Below are 25,147 nucleotides of genomic sequence, written 5' to 3' on the forward strand. Positions count from 1 at the left end.
CCTCCTTCAACCGACACATCTACATGAGCACAGACATGGAGATGCGGCCGCACGCTTGGAGACAGACTGTCACCTACGAGCACGAGCACTCCAGGTTGCTGCTGGTGGTAATGGTGTTTTGCAGCACCCCGAGGTGTAATGGGCCTAGGCACTGCTCTGTCGGGGCCATTAGCTTGCTGTAGTTCGTATAATTACACAAAATGGGCACTCTGGCAAACAGTGGGTGCTAATGTAGGAGTGGGGGGGGGCACTGTCGGATGTGGAGGTAAGAGCTGACACCGGATGGCACAGCCAAGTTGTCTTGTAAAAACGTTGGCCAGAAAAAAAAGCCTGGCAGATTAATGCAGTCCGGTTGTGATGTAATTTCTATGGATAATGTATTTCTGTTGCCAAATAAAGATGTTTATCAAACTGTAGTTTATAGAGATGATTTTCAAGTCTCATCTAATCAGCATGCTGTTTCGCCGATTTAATTTATGCGCATGCAGCTTTTCAGCTGCTATAAATTTTGTCAGCAAACGTAAAAGCAGCAACTTTGGTAATTAAGATTATTCACTTTCTGTCTGAGAATAAGATAACTGATACCCCTCTTGTGTCTGTGCAGGAGGCTTATCGTCAACAAGGGGAAACAGCAAGCCTGGCTCTGCCCAAACTTAATTAAACCCACATATATAGAGATCAATAATTAACATGTTATACTGGCTTTGTTTAATCTATACTGGAAAAACCCCAATCAGTTGCCAGGCAACCAGTGTGGAGGATGTAGAGAGGCACAACTCCCAGTCAAGAAAGTGACATATAACCAAATAACTCCCCCTAAACCACAATGTACTGTATCATTGTGAAATATTGAGTTTTTAAAGATGAAACAAATAGGAGGCAACATGTTAATGAGTGAAAGGGAGATTTCCTGGTTGTGAGTTTTGTTACTATTGGACAGGAGAAGATTAGCTGTTTTGACTTTATGCTATGCTAAGCTAAACTAACTGGCTGCTAGCTGGAGTTTCATATTAAAGAGACCCTGAGGAGTTTGCTTTTGGTTACAGGGGTCGACAATATAAATGGCCCGGTGGCCCGGACGTACTTTTCAAACCGTCAGGGCCACCAGAACGCTCCAAACACTGGCCCGGTGGGGCCAGTGAAAATAATGCCTTGAAAAAAGTATAGCCTAACAAGTAAATAAATAAATCTAATTTCACATTAAATCCCTGTGGTTTGAAATGATAACTGTCAAATCGTCTCGGTAATTAGTGCTAAGAGATCCCGACCCGATCAACGACAGAGACATCTACTTTCTGTGCGCAGCCAGCGCTGTGCCCTGGCACGTCAGCACCACCTGCAAGCAGCTGCAGCTGCAGCTCCAGCTCACTCACTGCTGCTGATAGAAGGTCGTCACAAGAACCGATAAAAACCTTTTTCTTAACCATGAAACTTCCCTCCTCCTCAGCGCGTCGGGTCGAGTCCTGTCGGGACCGACGCGAACGTTACACACGGGCCAGAGCTCGCGCTGGGGCGCCAGCTGTTCGGTGTGCTCCACAGCGGTGGCACGTCACGTGACATTTAGACCATAATAACAACAACAAAAAAACGTGTGTAAACGCAAAACTGAGCTGAAAATGAAACAATGAGTCAGTTTTGCACCAATCTGTGGAAACAGCCTAAACGTGAATGAATGAGAACAACAGTTATATCACTGAACTACTTGGAGGATAAAAGTAATGACTACATAACTTCATGTTTGTGTTGAGGCATATTTACCATTTTAACTCTGTTTTTACTTCATTGTTAAACCACAGTGGAGGCTAAATATGTGAAACAGTTATTTATTTATTAAATAAAGTAGCCTGATGAATTTAAAAGCACTTTTTTTGACCTTCTTTAATGAAATTGAATGAAAAATATCTGATACAGGATATAAATCCTCAGACTCAAATAAATAACAACATACAAAAATTAAACACAAATATACCAACTCATACATAATCACTAAAATACATATAACAAAATAATCCCCCAAAATCTCAAGAAACTACAAGATCGTGGTATTGAATAAGTATCAAGAATGTTGGAAATTGACTAGTAATGGTATCAGAAAGTTCCAGCCTCGATGGCGAGACCGCAGGAATTGGCTGGGATATGTTGTTTTTCGTTAATATGGGGATCGATACCTATTGTCCTGGGCCAGTGGTTAGAATGGTGGGGCCAGTGATCTTCAAAAGCCACTGGCCCTCAGGGCCAGTGGCAAATTTCCCTTATTGTCTACCCCTGGGTTATAAAACAGTCTCATATGTGGATGAATCTACATTACCCACACTTGTTAATGGGCCCATTTTCGATAAATATATAGTTTTGTCTTTATAGTTATTTTGATATTATTATTTAGTGGTCGACTCGCCCAGCATTTCCTAGTTTTGATATCGGTAGTTGGCATCGTTTATGGTTGGAACAACGACGGTACCTGATCGTCTTCGAACCTCCAACTTTCATTCTTGATTAATGAAAACATTCTTGGCAAATGGTTTCGCTTTCGTCTGTCTTGAGCCAGTCCAAGTCATTTCACAGTGCGCACGGAGGCTCATGGGAAATGTAGTGTGAAAACACTTTGCTTTCCGAAACTCCTCGTAGTCCCTTTAAGTGTACAGATTGAAAATAATTTAACTATTACTTAAAAAGTTACTTTTTATAACACAGACAGATCAAATGGAGCATAATTTGGTCCAATTATGTACTTCTGCTGTTCAGACATTGCATGCAGCTCTGATGACTACTAAATATGAACGTGCAAATATATCTGGGCAATTCTTTTCTGACAAGCTTAATGGGCACTGGGTCAATAACAGACGAAGACTGCGGAAAGCGAACTAATTCATAAAATCCTGCTATGTCATGTATAAAAGGAAAAAAGATAAAGCAACATGTGGGATGTGGGTAGAACCTTTGGTGATTTAAATACTGTGGGAGTGTGAATAAGATTAAAGCCTGTGAGAATGGGTGAAAGCTTTCAGTTCACATGAAACCACCAGCGTGGGTGTTTGTGTTGAAGTTATCATTTGGATACTCCAACCTCTGCTGATACCTCATAGAAAGATTTGTTTAATGTTTTTTTTTTTTTTTTAAACCTAAAATATAAAAGAGTAAATGGGTAGACGTCTACGAAGGAAAAAAAACAACTCGGATCACTTTGCTCTGCACAGTTCACGCTCACATTCAGCAGGCTGTATCCTTGCACCCATTCTGTACCAGTCAATGCCAGACCGATGACAAGTTCATAACCTTTGGAAAAACGCAGCTAGAAGCAATCTAAGTACTAAAACAGTTGTCTGTGTTCTGTGTATTGGAGCATTTACAGTGATATTTCACTTTGCCTGAATAGTTTCACTTTTCAGTTATGTGCAACTTCAAAGTTCAAGAGCCGTCGATATTCAACCGGTTACCCCCCCACCCCAAAATCTGGCAAACTGTTTTCTCTCGGCACACAGAAAACATTATAGTCTCCTGCTCCACAGCGCAGACAACATGAACAGTTCAATGTGCGCTTTCCTGTGCAGAGGCTGCATGAACTCTCACATGGTAAATTCAATAAAAGAAGAAGTAGAGCCTTAAGAGTTTAATTCCTGCCCTCGCCCACTGCCACGTTCAGAAAGGTTAATGCCACCCCAATCAAGAGTTCACGAACCCTGCAGGAAACCCAGGAGCAGGAGCGTCTCAGTTCTCCCTTTGATTGCATGTGAGAGCATTTGAATTTAAAATTCAATATTTATGTCTCAGTTCATGACCTAGCCCATTCCTCATATCTCCTTTCTTCTCTTTTTCTTGAAAAGCTATGCATCCCCCTCCTCCTCCTCCTCCTCCTCCCACTGCTCCTGCTTCTGCAGTCTGTTTATTCCTTACGAGTGGGTCGATATTGCTGTTTATTTGGCATTTTTGCGTCTTAACTGAGTTGAGCAGGGGGAGGGGAGGGGGGGGGGCAGGCATGTGGTTGGCTTGCGGGCTGACAGAGCATCTCCCGTTATTCTGTTATCTTAGGGCAAAAAAGCCATAAAACTTTTTGACTCCTTCCTATCTGCATTTCTCTTTCTCTTGTGGATAAACCTCAGCCGGCGATAATGTCGGTAATGACACTCAGATGTCGCGCTTATCACCTCGCACATGATTGTTTTGAGCTGATAAATGCTTTTTTTCCGGAGACATGTGGCAATGGGGAACTTGTCCCTGCAATGGATTGATCAACAGAGCAAGAGTTCTACAGCTAATATACAACTGCATTTGTAGCACAAAGACATACACACATACTCACTTTTGGTCTACCAGACGCCACGCTATGACTGATCGCCACTGACTTTACAAGCAGCTTTGGTCATCAAAATGGTACAGCGCAATAATTCAGCGTCCGAGCCCACGCAAGTTAGCCTCAAAGCGAACTTCAGCTGTCAGTGATGGAGAGCGAGGAGGAGGAAGGAGGGCAATGAAAGAGGGATGTCACAGAATGAAAAGGCACGATGGGGTGGGGGGGGGGGGGGCTACGTAATTACTTCCACCATATTAAGCCCTCTGTTTTCCTCTCCTCCTCTTGCTTTGGAATAGATTCATACGCCACATCGGGTGAGCCGTTCAATCAACGGGGTGATTATTAAAAGTTGTTTACCGGGGATGGCCTTGTCTCACTTTCGGCACTATTGACTACGGGGCCATCCATCAGAGCAGTCGCAAACCCCTGAGAAGGTCTGCTCGATACAAGCCAAGTTTGGGAATAAAGTTGTGAGGGTGGGGGGAGAAGATGTGAGGCGGTCTCCTCTTGATAAATGGGTGAAAAGTTTGGAATTAATCAACAAGAAACAAAAGAATGACACACATCTGCACAGTGAAAGAGCTTATCGGGGCCCCCACATATACACAAATGCAAATTAGCAAAATTTAATGATGAATATTCAACTGTGAAATATGAACCTGCCTCACAACACTCTGTTTTCAGTCTTACAATGCAGTGCTGCCAATTTATTTTGAAAGTTAAATGTTCAGTTGACACCGATTGGGAGTGGCATTAATTCAACTCTATGGTCACTTATTTTTAGGCCTTTGTTCATGGTTGCACTGTGGGCTTAATTCTACACAATGATAAATGTTTTCTTTTCAACATATCACATCGTAAAATGACAGGAAATGGGTTGTGTGTGTAAAAGGCACTGCAGTAAAAAACAGAAAAGCGCTTTTTCCAGTAGAGGGCCCTATGGACTACGCTGTTTACAATATTCTCCAGCATTTGTGTTGGCAGAGGAAAACATCTAGAGTGACCAGCTGTCCCGATTAAATAGCGAAAGCTCCAATTTTCCAGCATTTGTCCTGGCGGCCTGACAGGGACACGCTTTGTTCTGATAATTAGAGTGAATGGATTTGAGTTTTGATTTTCCAAAAATAAACTTTTAAAAGAGAAATTACTGAATTAAAACTCGACACAGAGGGGGTGGAGGAGGAGGATGTATCAAAGCCACAAACTGGGTATTAGTGTTGTTGTAAGTGCAAAGAAAGAAAGAAAGAAAGAAAAAAGCGCAGAATCATTTGTCAGCAGACTGGAGTTCAGACGCTGGCACAAAATTAAAAAGGCACTTATTCTATTTGCATAACACGAATATGTTATTTTACTGATATGCTGAAAATAAGTTAATTACAAGTCTCGCTCTGTGTTGTCCCCTTTTTATTAATCCATCAAATCTAAACACAACACAGAGGTGCACCTGCTTAACCGCCTCTGTATATGGTTCTTCTTTCATTCCTTTATTCCCAGGAATGTGCAGATGCTGCAGTTACTAACTCATTCAACTGCTAATACACACGACTGAGACTGAGCAATAATGAAACTGTGGGCTGTCTGCGTATTGTTCCTCAAATAAAGTATACGTAATCGCCGAGGAAATGGCACGGAAAGATTTGCCAAAAAAAAGTGGAGCCAGAATTTGAGGTTTTCATTCTCTCCACAATATAAAATTAATCCTAAACAAAGTTGTGTTCCCAGCCACGGTGATTGAAATAGTGCTGACATTTACAGAACGCCCTGGTTTCCTCCGGAGTGCCCTCCTTTCCTTTATTGCTCGGGCTGCCTAACCCAAGGCGCTCTCCACACATAACTGATCTGAGGACAGATGCTGACATTTGCAAAGGTCCACACTTTTTCACACACCATTAATTAAGGTGAAAACAAATCTTTGTCTCTCTCTTTCAGTCTGCCACCTCTCACTTTCTTTCCACGCCACAGCAGCTCATCTGCACGTCTTTCAGAATTAAAAAAAAAGAAAAGAAAAAAAAAAGGTAGTGACAGCGAGATTCCATTTACACGGAGCTAATAGCCTTGCGTTCACAAACCGCTGGGGCTCACATTAACAATCGCGATGGGGATCCTCTCGACGGGGGCCATTCAGCAACACTTACTAATGAAATCTAAAGGAAACTGTGTTGAATGGTCACGATCAAGGGGTTATACTGATGACTGTGAAATCCAACCCGACAAATAACATTTTTGGTTGTGAATGGGAGCACGTCCTTGCGAGTGCGAAGATTAATTTAAGTGCTGCTTGACCTTTGACATAAAGAATTCAATGACGGGCCTAAACAGACGTTATGTATAGAAGGCTCTTTTTTTCTTTTTCTTTTTGAAATGACTGATTAATGGAGTAAATAGAGCAGTAAGCATTATATTAATAGGGTACTGTAGATCTCACACATAATTGAGAACCCTGCTGTTTCTCTTTTCACTTCTTATCAGGATCTTATGTTAGAACACAATATGTCTCTTCATGGCTGTTAGTGTTGATACTGTCATCGATGCCATGAAAACAGACACAGCATGAGATGTGTAGAAAACATAAGATCATTTCTTCGGGAAACCAGACTTCACATTCACATTAATAAGCCAAGAGGGCATCGTATTGTACATGCTGTATGTTCTCATGCATAAAAATGTGAAGAAAACACATCAATAGGAGCTGTACAGGTAAACACACTTGAAGATATTCACAAGTAGTGCATGTTGAGGATGAAGTGTGCGTCAGTGCTTTTTCAAAACTCTGCATCAAAGTTCTGAGAGTGGAGAGAAGATTTTGCAATGTCGTGTTTCTGCTGCACACACACAACATCGCCGCCGACTTCAAAGCGTGAGAGCTGAAGCTGTATCATATATGTTGAATTATTTGTGAGAGACGTACAGGTTTGTATTTGAGCAGATTGAAAAGTAAAAAGGGTAGGAAGCTGCAGAGGGAAAGATTCCTGCTCGAGCACAAGAATGGTAATGTGGTAATTGTATCTTCAAAGCTCATACACCACCTGGGAAAAAAGAAAAAAAAGTAAAGCACTCCTTTATGAGGCCGTCAACTTTAGAAATACAATTGTGAAAATGGCTAAATTGGAAAGGCAGCGATATTTCACTTCTTTATGGCGTACATTACAAAGTGACATTTGTACCAAAACATGACAAGAACCCTCATCTCCCTCTGAATTTCTGGCTGCCTGTTTGTGGTTATTGCTTGGTTTTTTAAAATATCACTGAAAAAACATGGCAATTTGCCGCTTCTGAACTTAAAAGGGGAGCTTTCAAATTCACACTGGTCTATTGTCACATTTCCTGGCCCAGCGTCAAGCTGCACCACATATGTGGGGGCTTAAAAAGCAGAGTGCAGATGTTTTTCATAGTCACTTAGAGCCAGGCAGTTCGGCAGCGGCCCTGTTGGTGTCTGCAGGTAGTGCAGACTAATGGGAACGGTGCTGACTGTGCTGGCATTTCCTCAAAACAGCGGTGCAAACACATACCCGCATAATGTCTCTCCGCTAGCCCATTACTGTGTTGGCTGTATGTGCTGTGTGTGTGTGATCGAAAGTGAACCTGCGTGACAGGTGATGCATGAATGTGCGAGCACAGCGGTACAGTGGGAGACTGTTTGTGTGCATGTTTAGGCTGTTGTGCGAGGCTTTGAGTGACAGAAAAGTGAGAAAGTGTGTGTGTGTGTGTGTGTGTGCGCCTGCGTTAACTTATCCATGCAGACCAGGCCTGCAGTTAGCAGTAGAGTGTTAGCTGAAGTGGAACGGAGGAAGGCAGATTGCTTGGGGAGTGCCGTACTCCTGCTTTTCATTTAGGAGCTAAACCAATCCAATCCCACAACCGGGGCAGAAGATTCACAGTTACTCTCCGTACTGTGTTTGATAACAATGCATGAATTATCCTTTTGAAAGTACTTTTTGCATGCAATTTTTAATTAAAAACTATTAAAGTGAATAAATCATGTGTGTTCCCTCTCAGGACCTGAAGCATGTTAAACGCCAGCAGTTTGTCATACACTGCTGCTCCTCATGTTCTTCATTTTACAGTACAGGCAATTAACTTGCACATATTACTAAGGTAAGTGACTGCACTGCAGTGACTGAGCAGATTTAGAGGGTAATGTTTATTAAAGTGACCTAAAAAGAAAAAAGTTTAAGGCAGTAACTTTCCAAACTAATGCGTCTGTAGCTTTGACAAGTGGCAAAACATACAACAAATATTAGGATTTCCACGCAGGCTATTAAGCTGCGATTTCAATTATAATGCTAATTTGTTTCAGGGATAAACAAGTCCCCAACTCAGTAAAGTACAAATCATCAGAGAAATGCAATGAAACAAAGCATTGAGATGTTAATGTTGTACTGTGCTAACTAGATGCTACAATTCAAGTTCTACAGGCCCTCCAGGCCTGAAGAAATTGGAGTAGTAATTCAGTGTAATAATGAGAAGATTGATGAGAACAGGTTGGAAACCTTTATTATTTTGCTGGGAGCATGTGCTGTTTGTGTTCACGCATGTTCCAGGCTGAAAAGAAGGCTCGACTCATTTCTCTGAATTTCTTTTCCTTCTAATGCATTTAGTGTATTGGCCTTTTTACTTACACTGTAATAGTAACTTTGTATCTCTTTTCATGGTTAATTCTTGACAGTTTCCTGTATAAAACTAGACAAGTAATTATAAACTGTATTGTGTTGACACAATAATAGCATTTTACATTCTTTTCATTATCTATCAATTTCACAATTGTCGTAGTTCCCCAAAGCCAAAAGATAATGGATTCAGATTGTGTGTTCTTTGTTCAAACTAAAATAAGAAAATATTGTTTTCTGTTGATCAGCTTGCTGATTTATCTACTAATTGTTGCAGCTGTGATCATTTTTGTCACCAGGATATTATTATTATATGCTACAAATTAGCACTGGTGCCATACAGTGCTACTTCATTCAAGATACTGAATGATTAGGAGGTAGTTTTGTTGTCAGCATTGTAAAATTATCTTGTTAGCTGATTAGTACTAAAAATAAGTACAACTAAGGGCCACTGGAATGTATTGAAGGCATAATAAACAAAAGAAATGGGCAACTTAAAACTTTGACTGGATGATGGACTGATAAGGGAACACACATTTTTTAAAACATCCTGGCAAACATTTTAAAAGCTACCAACAAAACAGAGTCAGTCGGTCACATTCTCTAGAAACCGTGGATTTTCTTTAACAAGAGCTGGGACAGTCTAAATCACAGCTGTGGACACATTTAGGAGTCATTTGGATCACCATTATTAACCATCTGGGATTCACGAAAAGTCAAACAAAAAACTACACCATCTCATAGATGATGAGATCAGTGTTTCACAGGAAAAGCAGGACCTTTAGCCAGCTGATAGAGCAAGAGGAGAACTCAGGACCAAGGGGCTTCATCGTACTGACGATCAAGAATACCTGCACACATTTTCATGGAAGTAGCTGGTGAGCTATTTTGGTCCTAAGTCTGACTGACATACATTGCCATCACTAGAAGCCCTCTACCCATGATGTCAATGTAAAAGTGACAAGTGGGTGGAGAGGAAAAAGCAGGAGCAGGAGCAAGTGACAGGTGAAAAGAAAAGCCAGAGACGGAAGGAAACGGCGAAACAAAAACAAAACAAACAGAAGAATGAAGAGCGGTGAAAAAAAGACACACAAAAAACAAAGCATCTGGGAATTAGCAACATGAAACGGCGCAACAGAGCCACAGAGAAAAAGAGAGAGAAGGCAGACATGAGAGGAGAGGGTTGCTGGGTAAAGCATGTGGAGATAAGAGCTGTTCAACAGGCCCTTAAGAACCTGGCAGGCCCACGTTTGAACTCTGAGGCTCAGTGGATCAGAGGCAGAAATCTCTTGGAATTAAACCACTAAAGCTGAGAAAAGACGAAATCTTTACTTTTCTCTTTCCCCAGTGACACTCATCAGTGTCAGAAAAATTCTCAGTAAATTACATTTGATAGATCAATTTGAGAAAATGAAAGATTTTCTTGGAAAGCCACAACACTGTACCACCAAATGCACATACCCATTGGAAATTCAATTTCAATGTAACATTTCATTTCAACATATACGCACACATATATATACTCTAAAACTATAGGAATAAACAGTCTGTGAATCCGAGCAAACTGAACCAGATGATGCACACCCACACAAACATGCAAACACACTCAGGGCAACTGTTTTCCATTAAGTATTTGTTCACGTCTTCCCATGGAGACATAAACAAATAGGCGATGATAGCTCATTTGTTTTGTATTGGACAGGGGAAAATGCCAGGATGACATTTGGCTGTGTCTATGTATGTATGTGTGTGCTTTTGTGTGTGTGTGTCTTTGAGTGACTATGTGTATGGGAGAATGTGTAAATGAGATTCCTAAGAATGACAAATAAATAAAGCGTACAGCATGATTGTATTGGTGCTATAAGGAGCAGGTTGATCAAGTTTGCGATAGCAGGAAATAGCAGCAACACCAAAATACAGGGCTAGGTAAGAAAAGCTTGGAGACGGAGAGCTTTTATGAAAATATGAAAAAAAAGAAGTTTGAATTAGAAGTGAAGGTCTGTCTCTATATAAGCCTGTTTTAAATAAAGGCCTTGTTGTCCCTGCAGCTGAGGCCACTATTTAGGGATTCGAGATATCTACAAAGTCTTTTACCATATTACCACAGCAGGGCGAGTATTTTCTAACACTTCTTACAGTCTCTGTGTGAACTACATACTCCTGGGGTTTCCTCATTTAGGAGTCTGGAATTCACAACTACTACTGCAGAAAAGTTTGAACAGGCTGTGGGGTGTGCGCCTGAGTACATGTTGAGGATCCCCACTGCGGACTTGGTTTTCAATAATTTCTAACAGCAGAAAAAAATGTTTTAAAACCTAAACCAAAAATCTGTGCTAGCAGCTCTTTAAACCTGCACTCCAAGTGATGCTTTGAGCTACGTGCTAGCGTCAGCATGCTAACACGGGCAGAGTTTTGTGCGGTAGTATGCTAATGTTAGCTTATTAGCGCTGACCGCAGAGTTCAAATGAAGTTGATCGAAATGCCATTGATTCTGCTGTTTTTTTTTGGAGGGGATTATAAACCAAAGTATTGGACAAATTTAGACCAAATAATGATGCCATTACGTCAGTGGATCACTGAACACTTCACAGTTCATCCTAAGGGTGACAAGAACTAATACCAAATCTTACAGCCTACAATAGCTATTGAGACATTTCCCTCTGAATCGTAAATGTGTTGAGCCACAGTAGAAATAGTGTGGAACAGTGTGGGTCACCAAAGTTATTAGAAATGTTTCTTTATTGATCTTGAATGTAGTATTTTTAAATAGATGTTCAGATATTTCACAGAACAAGAGGCCGACATATCACACAATCGCAGTCTCTTTTTCATAGCTAAGAGAAGTTTTGCAAAATGGCAACTTTGTGCTAATGTTCGGGGATGACGACTTGAGCTGGTCACATCCCCTGAGAATCATGAATGTCTGTAAATATTTCATGGCATCATAGCCACTAGCTGACTGACGATCCCTAATAAAATAAATAAAAAATATGAAGCTGACCTATTTATCTTAAAACTGACAGTGTTTCAGAGCTTCTTGAATTGAATATATATTTTCAGTTTGCCATTCCTGACCTTCAGACGGACTCTTGTCTTCTCTCAGTCTTCAAGCTTTGTTTTATTTCATTTTAATGACCACTTTTAGTTCAAGAGTGAACACACACATACATTTAAAAGGTGTTTCTGTGCACACAGTTGAACGCATACACACACACACACACAGTATATTACTTAAATACAATCTTAATTGGGATAGAACAACACGTAGGAATCTATGAAAAAAGAAAAGAGTGAGAGCGGCTAAGAAGAGTATGAAAGTAAGAACAGATGAGTAAGTTGATGTCTCATCTTCAAACCCAGACAGCCTCCAGTGTCACATTCAGTGGATGCATCAGCTTTAATCAGCTGGCCTCCATCTAAAAACACTGATTCTTCAGAGCTGTAGCCCTGTGACCTGTGTTGCTTTTGAAGACTTTATCTGATTTGTTACACAGTAGGACTGATGGAAAGGATGGAGCAGAGTAGTTGAATGTCAATGTCAAGAAGACACACTTTTACCCTCATTGCATTAGTTGTAGTTGCATTGGTTTTTCATCCCTCTTTTCTGCAGAATAGCCACCTGAGGGCGGCTCCACTAAAACTCAGATGTGCAGGACACTGGAGGCCCAAAGAGTTAGTCTCCAATGAAGGCAGGAGATATATAACTCTACAGTGCATTTAATAATGAAATACAGCACAAAGGCAATGTTCACAAGGGCTGCTTCCACGTGTCATTCATACAAGTTCTCATACAGGGAAACCATTTTCAGATTTGCCATGACCTGTACAAATATTTTATGTTCCTTTTCAATAAGTCAGCTTGTGGATAAAACTTCATGGAGCTGGAGAAGAAAAATCTTCTTATATTTGTATTTTTGAGGTAATGAAGATAACATAGAATATTTAATTACCTATGTAATGACATGGAGGACAGGTGAAATATAATATGTAAAAACAGCAGGAAAGAAGAGAGGATGGATCGCTGGAAAACTAAACACACACAAAAAAAAGGAAAAAAAGAGAAGAGGAGAGAGCAGCCAAAGAGCAGCGATGATGTTTGTATGTGATGATATTCGACTGTGTTGCTACTGTAAAGAAGCCAGGTCCCCCAGTGAGCTGGCAACCAAAGTCACCTTCTGGCAGCTGCCTACTGTCATCTACTAATGCACTCACAACGACTTTTGAACCTCACAGCTAATGACCAGGGAGGTAATGGAGAGGGGTGGAGGCCATGAACAACTCTACAACAACACTCTGCTGCTGTTTTACTGTGGCTGGTTTTTTTTTCTTCCCCTCTTCCCCGAGACACAACAGGGACGACTGAGGTATGATTTACATAGGTACAAAGCTATGTACCGTATATCACCATCAATGTCACCACCTGGGTATGAAACATTACATTATATATAGAGTGTGTATGTGCTTCTCTGTGTCTGAGCATAAACACAAAGGTTTACGGCGCCCCCAGTGTCTTGTGTGCACATTACCTGAAAATCCCTCTCCTCTAGAATCTCTTTCCTCCACCTCACCAGGAAGGCCGCGCACACGTAAAGGTGGAAATGGGAGAAGCCCTCTGGTTCAGCCTGGTGAATGAGAGAGAGAGAGAGATGAAAACGCTGAAGTCAGATGCAGATTTACAGCAGGTTTTAACATTTCACAGCCATAAAAACGAATGATACCTCCATCACAGACACATTAGATTCAAATAGGAGCTTAACGATGTAAAGGCAGCGTCTCTCTAGATTCAGGACGTCCGTAGCTTCTCATCAAATTTCATTTTACAAAAAAAGAATCATTTTTTCTGCACCATACACACATAAAAAACACAGAATGTGAAATGAAACATTTTTCTGTCAAAATCCAGACATTTACATTTGCAAGGCGACAGAGACAAAGAAAGTTACAAATCCCTTCTTCTTTCCACAGCTTTTTATAACAGCCCCTCATTACGTTTGGCAGCTCACTTTTTTCTTATGAATCGGCGATGAATTAAGGAGAGGGAGAGAGAAAAGTTGAGATGTTACTTGTCCTATTCATTTTTTTGGGTCTAGATTTAGGAGTTAGAGGAACATACGCTCCCCTAAAGGTAGGATACAGCAGCATCCAAAGTGCATCTAAAAATGTGAGCTTGTGTGAATGCACTCTGGCATGTATTTGGAGGGGGGGGGGGTTTAGTTTCCTGCATATGCTGTTGTAGCTTCAAATTCATGGAATCAAAGTGTGGAATTGCACTCATGAATGTCTCTGTGTGTGTGCCACCCAGATTTACATGAGTGGAGGAAACACACACATAACACATACAAAGACGCACACTGTTAGTAATAGCATGAATTCATGCATTATTCTACAAGTGTGTTCTGTGATGTGTCTACTTTGATACCATGCTACGTTCAAACATACTCAAATTTTACAACCAAGGCACCATTTTGACTTTAGGAAACAAGCCCACACACACAGAATGGTATATCGCTTCCCTTTTTAATTAGCTCATAACAAGCCCAACACTGCACACGTCTCAACAACATGTATGTGTTAAATTACACAACTCCAATTAAGAGGGTGTAGTATATAAATATGTATACGTAAATATAAAACATCATCCTATTTTGTCTTGTAACAAAGAGAAATCGCTGCTCTTTAACCACCACACTCATCTATATAACAGAGAGTCATAACTCTGCAGGAATGAACAGAAACTGCCTTTCTGCTGTGATAATTGAATTTCACTCCAGGAAGGAAGAAAGGAAGGAATAAACAGATTAATAGTGGATACTGGATAGGCAGATTTTAACAGAGAGGTTGTGTTATAGAAGTAAAAATCAGTCCCAGTTTTTTTTCACCGCGTTGTTGTTTCTGTTATATTAGATCTTTCTAAAGAGATTGATCCTGTTCCACGCCTTTGTGTACGACTCCTGTTGTTTAGGTTTCCTCTTACTTCACCTCCTACTCAGTTAAAATGATTTTTAGAATACCCCGACAGTGTGTGTGTGTGTGTGTGTGTGTGTGTGTGAGAAGGAATTGGAGAAAGTGAAAGAGCGAGTATAGAGTGAGGTGAGAGGAGAAAAGATAGGGATTGTTTGTGAACAGTGAAGCGTAGCGTGATGCGAGTTGTAAACTGGCAGGTGATTGGCTTGTTGGTCTAACCTTGCAGCTCCAATCCAAACAAGTGAAGCAGGTAAATACACACACACACACACAAACAGAAACACAGATGAATGAGTATATGAGTGGCATACGGGAGCGCAATGTTTATCAGTCACCAAAAGATTTGCACAGTTTTAATTTCCTTTCTTCTAGGAGTTTGTGGGTGTGTGTTTTGGTGTGTGTGAGTTCATGGTTGAGGGCATCAGTAAACTCTTAGGGAGTGTGAAACTCTTTCTGCCTCTTTCCCCCTCTCTCAATCAGCCCTCCATCCATCCTCGGCTCTGCTCTCCTCCTTCAGTCTCATTCAACAAACGTCTGTCACGCCTTCTCTTCTCACTTTCTCATTACTATGACTGTGAGAGATATTTCACTAATTAGAACGCGATTCATCTTTATCAAATACAACTTTTCTTAACAACTTATCTTGATATTTTGATTTGCCACCAATCATTTCCATGGTGATCCACCATTAACTTGAGATCTATTGACTGCAGCGGGAACGGAGGCTTAACTAATGACAGCGTATATGACTCACTCTGTTGCTGGCAGCTGAAAAATGGAAAAAACATTAAAGCTGCAAAGCAGACATATGCAGGCCCTTGTCATGTTGTGCACCGTGGTGCTGCCACCAGAAGGCCACGTTAACCTGCCAACATGCATCATGTTCCTGTTGACTGGAAACCAGATCATGGTAAGAGATACAGAAAACAAACATGTGGAGTTTAGGACAGATTGGACAAAGTATATCATAGTTATTGACAAAGAAATGTGTAGTAGGTTGGGTGGTTGAGGTGGGTGTGGTCACCCGAGCAGGAGTACATCGAATTGTAAAATAGTTCCCTGTAAAATAATTCCCTGTTGCCACAGAAACCCAAGCAAGTTACTGCAATATGATGATTGATTCCGTATAAGAGGGGTTTGTATCATGTCCTTAAATTGCAAAACGTGTGCCTTAAACGGTAGTAGTTTTTCTTTGGTTATAAAAGAGTTTCATATTAATCTGGATGAATCTACATTACCCACACTTGTTGATGGGTCCATTTTTGATGTATCGTTTTGTCTTTATCGTTATTTTGTTATTATTATTTAGTGGTCGGCTCGCCCAGCATTTCGGTTTCCTGGATGCTGCCCGGCGGGTCATGGGAATAACGCCGCCAAATCGCCATTTATGGTCGGAACTACGATGGTATCTGATCGTCTTCAAACCTCCGACTTTCATTCTTGATTTGAAAACATTCTTGGCAAATGTTTTGGCTTTCGTCCGTCTTGCGTCGGTCCAAGAATTTAACCGTGCGCGCGGAGGCTTATGGGAAATGTAGTGTGAAAACACTTCGCTTTCCAAAATTCCTCGTAGTCCCTTTAATTGCAGATTAAATTCAAATTTGCTTAATTCCTGTCAGACCCAGCTGCAGAAATAAATTAAAGGGGGGCCATTACATTTTTTCATGGGGGTACACTTTTTCTGACTATTTACTCTCTCCAGCTGTCTACAGTGCGCAGAGGAAAAGAGTGAAGAAGAGATTAAACCATCATCTCATTTGTGCCGTTTACAGCGGATGTTTCAACTACTGTAGTAAATCTTGTCTATTTCAGTTTGTGAGTAATCTATTTTCTTTCTCAACTTCTAAAACTTTGATCTAAGGGGGCAGGACGGTTGTTTAAGGGGGCATGGGGCATTGCCGGCCTCGATTCCTCACTGAAAATTGTCTAGGTGATGTTATGGAGCCATTTTGCCACACCCACGTGCTAGCCGTATATCACATGTACATTTTTGGGATGTCTCACACATGTGCAAGTTTTCTGACTTTTTAAGCTCAACAATAAACACAACAGTTTCAATTTGGTCCTTGCAATGGTCGGTTTGTGGACCCTAAAAATGCTCATAACTCAGTCCGTGTATGACAAAGTGATTACAATGCAATATCCTGTTGTACCACTGCATCTGCAGGCACATCACCATGGCAATGTCCCTTAATTGTAATAGACATCTAAGACACATGAAAGGGAGTATTATATAGTGGGATTAATATGCACAATGAAAGTGTGCATATTTAATAATTATTTATTATTAATCAGCTTTAAAAGCTGAATATCTTTTTTAATAAATTGGTCTGTACTTGACTGACAGACACCGAGAGGACCGCGCTGTGGTACACTGATTAAAAATGGTTTAAGCTCATTAGCGATGAAACGAGTGGCTTATTAGTTGACTGACAGAAAATAAATCATCAGCTTTGATAAAAGATTCATCTTATGTCAATTATAAAACAAAAACAGCTCCAGTTGATCAAATGTAAGAATTCTTTTTTTAATGTTTAATATTATATGAACATGTTTCATGATTTTTCACTACCTCCATTCAATGCTTAATCACCCATGTAAACTTTGGAGTAGTGTGGAGGGGGTTGGAAGAAATGTTCATTAATTATAAAACAGCAGTGGAAAAAAAAACATACAATAATTTGCATTGCTTGTAATTTTGAGACCTCCATTTGTATGATGCTGCCCTCAGTTCTGCCTAATGAGAAACTACTTATTTCACATGTAAACAGACTTATGTCTGGACCCACATGCCACAGAGTGCTGCACTGAGAAGTTAATCAAAAAAAGTAGTAGACAGAAAGTAACAATGACAATAACTATCAGCTGCAGCCTTTTTGGAAAAAATAATTAATTATCCAAATTACAATATACAATATTTAATTGGAAATATATTGGTTTGCTTCTTTCTAAATGTGAAATTAAATCTAAATGGGATGCTACTACAGGAATTAGTTTAGCTTACATTAAAGGCTAAAAGCTGAGAAAATTAGCTCAGTCATTGGTCACCAAGTAATAAGAGCTAACTGGCAACCTGCGGCTTCTCATGACAGCACAGCTTGTTGTTTTTTACATGACACCTTAAACATACGTGTATTTTTGTACTTTGTGAACTGTGCTAGCTTCCTCTTCCATGCTAAGCTAACTGACTCCCACTTACAGCTTCACTTAACACAGTGGTTCCCAACCTTTTTTGGCCTGTGACCCAATTTTGACATCACAAATTTCTGCCGACCCCGCGATCAAGATGCGCCAAAGTATATTTGAAAGTATAGAATACAGTTGTTTAAGATTAGGTGTGGTATTTTTAATCATAATTTAAAAAAGAATAGTAATTGGTTAAAAAAAAAAAAAATATATATATATATATATATATCAGCAATTTTTATCAATTACTAGACATTTCAGGAGACCCCATTTGAATTCCAGGCGACCCCACGTGGGGTCCCGACCCCAAGGTTGAAAAACACTGACTTAACACCAGCTCTAATTCAACTCTCAGCGAGAATAATTAGAACATATCTTCAGTTAAATGCATAAATCCGAAAACTTACACCTGTCTCCAGTTCAATTTCTCCCTCAAACTCCTGCTCCTCCCTCCATCCTGCCCCAAACGTCCAGTGCTGCTGCCTCAGCCTAAGGCTTTCTCATCATTATGATTTGCAAAATAAAGTTTGTCATGGGAGTCAAGGTGACTCCGTCAAACTTGTCTCTACCTCTTATCCTCCGCCATTGTTATTCTAGGTCCTCCACCCCCCTTTGTGTCAGGGCAGCCATATTGGCTCAGACAGACGGGACTCTGACTGACAAGCGCTGCTGATCAAAGTGGGGGGAAGGCTTGGGGGAAGGAGGGAGGGGGGTTAGGAGGGAGAGTCAGGGGAGAAAGGGTGATTGGGGCACGGCGAGAGGAGGAAGAAGTGAGGGTGAGTGCATGAGAGACGGCGAGGACAGGAGGCTAAAGGTGAACAAAGACGGAAAAGGGAATGTGGAATGCAGAGTGAGAGTGAGGAGAGAGTATAGCAATGTCACGGTGTCTTTAAAGTGCTGCGTCGGCTGTCTGACGAGTCTCATCCTTCCAAAACAAACAGGCCTGACGTGGGACTAACCGACTCCAGACAAGGTGAAAAGGTGATGGCTGATGTAAGATGATAAATGAGCAGATTCAAAGTGATGTAACAATTACACAGATACACAGAATATGATGAAGCCCCGGCCCTCCAGTGGTAGTGTTAAAGCTCTGAGAGCGTGAACACGACTGTCGTAGTGACTGAGTACGAGCTGTACAAAGATTCTCATGTGCAATTCATCCCCGAGTGCTGCAATAGTGAATCTGATGATGATGTAGGTCTGTGACTGCAGGAATCCATGGCAAGGACAGGACATTTTGATTTGTAGAGCGATAACTAAATTATTTGTCAACTATTTTGATAAGCGAATAATTGGTCTGGGACTCTGGGTAGTTTTTTAAAGAAAAAAAGTCAAAATTCTCTGATTTCAGCTTCTTAAATGTGAATAATCGATTAGTTGTTTGGTCAATAAAATGTAAAAAGAAAATTGAAAAATGTCAATCAGTGTGTCCCAAACCACAAGATGACGTCCTCAAATGTCTTGTTTTGTCCACAAACCAAAGAGATACTCAGTTTATTGTCATAAAGGAATAAAGAAACCAGAAATAATCATTTAAAATAATCAACAGATTAATCGATAATGAAAATCCTTAGTTGCAGCCAGAACGAGATAAGACTGATGACAAGAATCAAGTCTGTTTGGAAAGGAAAGCAGGAGACAAATGGAGGGAAACTATCCCAATGCTTCCTAAATAAACAGATCAACTTCAGCGTTAATCAGGAAAGAAAAACAGAAAATTTAAAGGGATAGTTCACCTGAAACTTCTCCCAACCCTTAGTCGACATGAGGGTGAGTAGAAAATGAGTGAAATTTGAATTTTGGGTGAACTATCCCTTTAACAAAATAGACGTCTTTACATAGATTAAGTCGATTTGGGATCCTTGCCATCTCTGATCACCCTAGTCTGTATGTGTGTACTGAATGGTTTCCATGGTGGTATAAACAGATAAAGATGCCTCTTGTGAACCAAACATTTGAGGAAAAGGTATTTAAAAAATACAACAACTTGTATGTGGTGATTGTCTTGCCTCCTGCTTGAAATCAATAACAGTTGGACAGCCTAACCCGCTACTGAGCAGACAGGGAATCACTAGTGTGGGTAGGACTTCATCCTAATATGAACAAGTAATGCTGTGGCTGAGTCCCAAAACCGGTTCCCTGCTGGTTGGCTGACTTTTATCACAGTATACAGTCTGTGAGGGTTGTTCGACATCATCAGCGATCAAGAAACGGCACAACTCCCAAGTCTTTATCAACTTCACTGGCAACTTCACCCATGTGCTTTCTAACCAGCAGTCAATTTGCAACAAGCGGAGAAAATACACCGACACCTTGTTTATGTCTTAGTTATTACAGCTAATGCAAATGGATAAACTGCGTGGCGTTTGTATGTGTTGATTTGGAACTGAAGAGGGCAATTCACGTGGGGAGGTAAACACACACACACACACACACACACACACACACAAACACACAGTATATGACAGTGAGAATATATAAGTGTCAAGAATATGTGTTTGTATTCTGTGGAAAAAACATACAGTGTTTCCGTTTTTATTCCCTGTGTTTACTTCATGCTGATATTGTGTCAGTGAGACACAATAAAAGAAAAAGAGAAGAGGAGAAATATTGACGCCGGTGCCAGTGGGAGTGTGACACCGGGCCGCGGAGAGGAGAATGTGTGGGTGTGAGCATTCCTGGAAGATGCCAAGTCTCAGCATGTGTGTGTGTGTGTGTGTGTGTGTGTGTGTGTGTGTGTGTGTATGGCTGGGGTCTTGCCTACAGAGGCCTGTCTTATTGTTTGGAGTGACCACAGGGCCAACCATTACTATAGAAGGAAGACAGAGTGGCAGGGAAAGAGAGGAGAGCCACTTCCCCTCAGGGATTGGTCACACAATCTCTCTTTTATTCTGCTGGCAGGTAAGTCTTTTATTGATACTCGCACACACTGGTGCATGTAACCCTTACCCTTTGTTTGATAACTGACTTTGACACAACTTTGCGAGTCCGCTCAAAGGTACGAAGGTCCGGATAAAGCACTGCATTTAGCAAGGTCGCCATCCCTTTGCTTTTTGCTTTAGATGAAGAATTAGCATCAATACTACAAGGAAGACTGAATGTGTTTTGAAGACATCCGAGGCCATGCAACAGTTAAGTGTTTAGGTTTGTAGTTGTAATGAGTTTGTAGCTGTTGTAGGTTACTAATGTGTCTGTAAATATATGAATAACTACCTGAGCAAGAACTTTTAATCTCTTACCAACACCCTAAGGGACAATATTTTAATCAATTTCTGTTTCCTTCATTACCTTTTACTTTATTTCATTTATCTGAGACATGAAGTCCACATTAAGATGATGGCAGTAACGTGCTAAAGTCAGACCACTGCCAGTGCTCATTATATAAGATGATAAAAGACATAAAAGAAAATACAGTGAGTAAAAAATATGCTTTAGAAAGAAAATTGGACCGTCAGACAAGATGAAGCTTAATGAAAGGAAAATTGCAGTTATAAAAGTCTACAGTACACGTTGGTGAGGTCAGTCGCGGATATAGTAGATATACTCCACGAGGTTGAAGTCCTGCCTTCAAAATTCACCATAAAGACATATTATCATAAGTATTCTTATAAGTATTACAAATATCTGACATTGCACTGAATGTGCTTTCAGATTCAAGAGTAAGACGAAATGTCTCCTGTGAAGGATATGTTTTGATGAATGGTTTTATTAGCATGCTAATATTATTGCAACTGCTAAATGTGTTTATTCTGTAAATTACCTGAATAATCACTTAAAGGGACAACGAGGAGTTTTGGAAAAGCGAAGCGTTTTCACACTACATTTATGAGCCTCCGCGCACACCGTAAAATTCTTTTGACCGGCGCAAGACAGACTCATGTTTTCATTCATCAATAATTAAAGTCAGAGGTTCAAAGAGGTTCACATACCGTCGTAGTTCCGACCATAAACGGCGATTCAGCTACGTTATTCTCATGACTCGTTGCGAAACTGAAAGTAAAGAAACGCTGGTCGGCTCGACCAGCATCTCCGCCACCACTAATAGTAACAAAATAACGATAGAGACAGAATGATATATTTATCGAAAATGGGCCCATTAACAAGTGTGGGTAGCGGAGATTCATCCACATTAACGTGAGACTTTTTTATAACCGATTAGAAACTCCTCGTTGTCCCTTTAAGATGCTGAAGAAACACTAATTTCATTTCACTATTTAGAAAAACAACACTAGAAAAACAATCTTGTTTAAATAACTAGTAATCATTTAAGTCATATAAAAAAACTACAATATATCAAAATATGTTATGACAATACTTACAGAACGAAGCAGTATGAAATGGAAATAGTTCACTAGCTCAAACTGTGCCTCAGTGCTGGAATAGATGCGTTGCAGTAAATTATAAACTTTCCCTCCTGAAGTCCACACATATGATCACTTCTTACACTGTGGTTTTAAAGCATGGCTGCTAACAATGCTAAACAAGTCCCTGGTTGGGGAATTCAACCACCCATATGGAAAAAGAACCATGTTTGAGAACCTGAAAATGTCACAGTATCCCTTTAACAGCCATGCTAATGCCGCCACACTGAGCTACTTGCTAATTTCATGCTCCACGCAACAGGGATAATTTGGTCCCTGTCTGTCTGCCCGTCTGTCTGTCTGTCTTCAGGGGAGGATGTGTGTGTGTGTGTGTGTGTGTGTGTGTGTGTGTGTGTGTGTGTGTGTGTGTGTTTTCTGCTGTGAATCATTCTTCCTCTCTGTCCGTGTCTCCCCATCTCCTCCTTTTCTCAATGTAGTGACGAATGGAGGAAAAACAAAGTGTGCGGGAGGAATAAGGGAGAACTAGACTGAAGGCTAAATATACAAAAAAAAAGAAAAGAACATAAGACAAATGTCAAGAAGAGAGTGTAGGTAGAAGAACAGAAAGAGAGGATGACAGAGATGGAGAGAAAGACGGAGCGAGAGCTGTCTTGCTCTGGATTAGGCAGCTGAACAGATGGCCACACCGCAGAGAGAAGACCACAGAGGAGACATTACAACACTCAGGTTAAAATCTCCCCTGTAACACACACACACACATACACACACAGGCTCGGTGGCAAAGGGCAAGGTCTTTCTGTTCATTATCAGCATTCGTGAGAGACCCAAACACTCACTGTGCTTTGAGACATTTGTCTGCAAGAGAAGAAAACAAAACAAAAAAAAGCTGAATTTGTCCAGTCTGGAAATCCAGATTGCTGTTTGGACGTTAATAAATAATGCATATTTGGTTGTGCTGACACGGAGCCCATACAGCGACCGATTCATCTAAAAATCATCAAACAGAGAAACATCCTGACCTCGGACGGAAGGTCGGTAAAGCGCATCGGGGGCTTAGACTGAAAACAAAAACAGGCAAAGCAGAGGGAAGGAAATGGTGCTTACGAAACTTAATTTCACCAAAAACCAAGGATAATCTATGACTCCTTGAGCAGAGAGTAAGCTCTCATGATTCAAGAGCGCTGTCCATTGAGCTGAAGATTAGAAAAGCACTTTAGCTACTTCTGTAAGGATGATGTGTGGTTAGGAATCACATGCAGCGGTTTCTTCTGCGCAGCATGGCAAACAGAACTCATTGTCTGACACAAACTGTCTTTCACAAGTAGCAGCTTAAGAGCAAATATGAAGGAGAAGCGCACACAGGAGGAGAGATGTAAGGACGTGGAGTTCAAGGAACGGCGTGCTGTGATTTGAGAGGAGAGATGACGGGCAGAGAGGAGGAGGTGGGCGAAGAGTGGAGAGTCCGTCTAGTCAAAGGAGATCTGGTTTTAAAAAAGAGCAGAGTATATTAGACAGGAACATCTTTGTGTCTTGCTGTCGGCTCTGTTGAAAGTTTCATGAGTGGAAATGGTCTAATTCTTCTATCTGGGTCGGAGCGGAGGTGGCCGAAGAACAAAAAAAACAAATGAGTGTAAGTGCATGTTTGTGTGTTTTCTGGAAGGGTGTGTGCATGTGTGTCGAGGCTGCGATCCAAACGACTGTGTAGAAACATCAAATATTTAGAGGATGGATTACAAGTACAATGTGTAGTTGGGCTGCTGTCAAGTCACGACAACGCAACAACACAGTTTAATCATTCATTCCTTGTTTCTTTTTTAGACTCAAGGTGGACGGTGCGCCCGTGTGGTGTGGTTTGTGATGTCGTTCCGTCACACTGTAATTCTTGGTTATAAACTGAGTTCATTCGCCCATTCAAATTCACTTCATTTGTTTCCGGGGTCACAGGGTCTTTGTGGGAAAAAACCTACAGAACTTGACAAATTCTACTGACAGTGCCAGCCGTCACGCGGCAAAACATAATGCGCTGTATGTCGCAGAGTTCAGACATTCAATGTATTAACTTGCAATGATCCAGTCTTCTCCTGAGAGCACAAAACACATTTCTGAAGAGTTCCCACCTCTTGTCCGAATCAGCTCGACTGACTCCATTCAATGTGAAGGACCGGTAGTTTTACACAGAGCTGCCTCTTTTTGAGGGTGAATTAAGCTACACTGCAAAGGAAATGTGTAAGTTGGGTGGATGAAGTGTTTGAGCCTGGATACAGCAGGTTTGAAAGTGTCTAAATTCTGGGTGTGTGAAGGTAAAAACAAGTGAGAACACCTGACTACTGGGACCCACTCCTTTCCTCAGCCTCAGGCCAGCAGCTGAACGCTACACTGACTGCTATTAGCATTTCCCTTTGTCTCTTACTGAACTGTTTGAGGTCAAGTTGCACTACTGATGATTTAGGTGACCAGTTTTGATATAAAAGCAGAACACGTTTAAAAAAAAATCTCTGTACCACGAGCAGTGACACACAAAGCTAAATTGATGGAGCACTCATTCAATCATCTACTTTCAGCTGTCTAACCTTATCTATAATGCAGTTTCCAAGCATGGACAGTGCAGGAATAATATATTTTAATTTATTTAACCTTTATTTAACCAGGTGAGTCATTATGAACAAATTCTTATTTACAATGGTGACCTGACAAAAGGCAAGGCCCTTTGAGGGAGAGGGGGAGGGGCTAAAAAAGTGAAAAATGTAGATTATGCATACAAGTAGAATTATAATACTGTA

The 25,147-nt window shown here is 40.8% G+C and overlaps 1 protein-coding gene across 7 annotated transcripts in view; it reads right to left on the reverse strand.

Moving 5' to 3' along the window:
- The window catches only part of tbc1d22a (TBC1 domain family, member 22a), a 127,234-nt gene that overhangs the window by 11,380 nt on the left and 90,707 nt on the right, over positions 1-25,147 (reverse strand). For all 7 annotated transcript variants that reach the window (XM_085768636.1, XM_085768638.1, XM_085768634.1 and 4 more), the window contains one exon: positions 13,422-13,517. In XM_085768636.1, the coding sequence (XP_085624762.1) occupies positions 13,422-13,517 (96 nt within the window). The remainder of the gene's footprint in view (positions 1-13,421; positions 13,518-25,147) is intronic.

This window comes from Trachurus japonicus, chromosome 23 (genome assembly GCF_045865225.1).
Source record: "Trachurus japonicus isolate A0001 chromosome 23, Traja_1.0".
In the NCBI taxonomy this organism is placed as follows: Eukaryota; Metazoa; Chordata; class Actinopteri; order Carangiformes; family Carangidae; genus Trachurus; species Trachurus japonicus.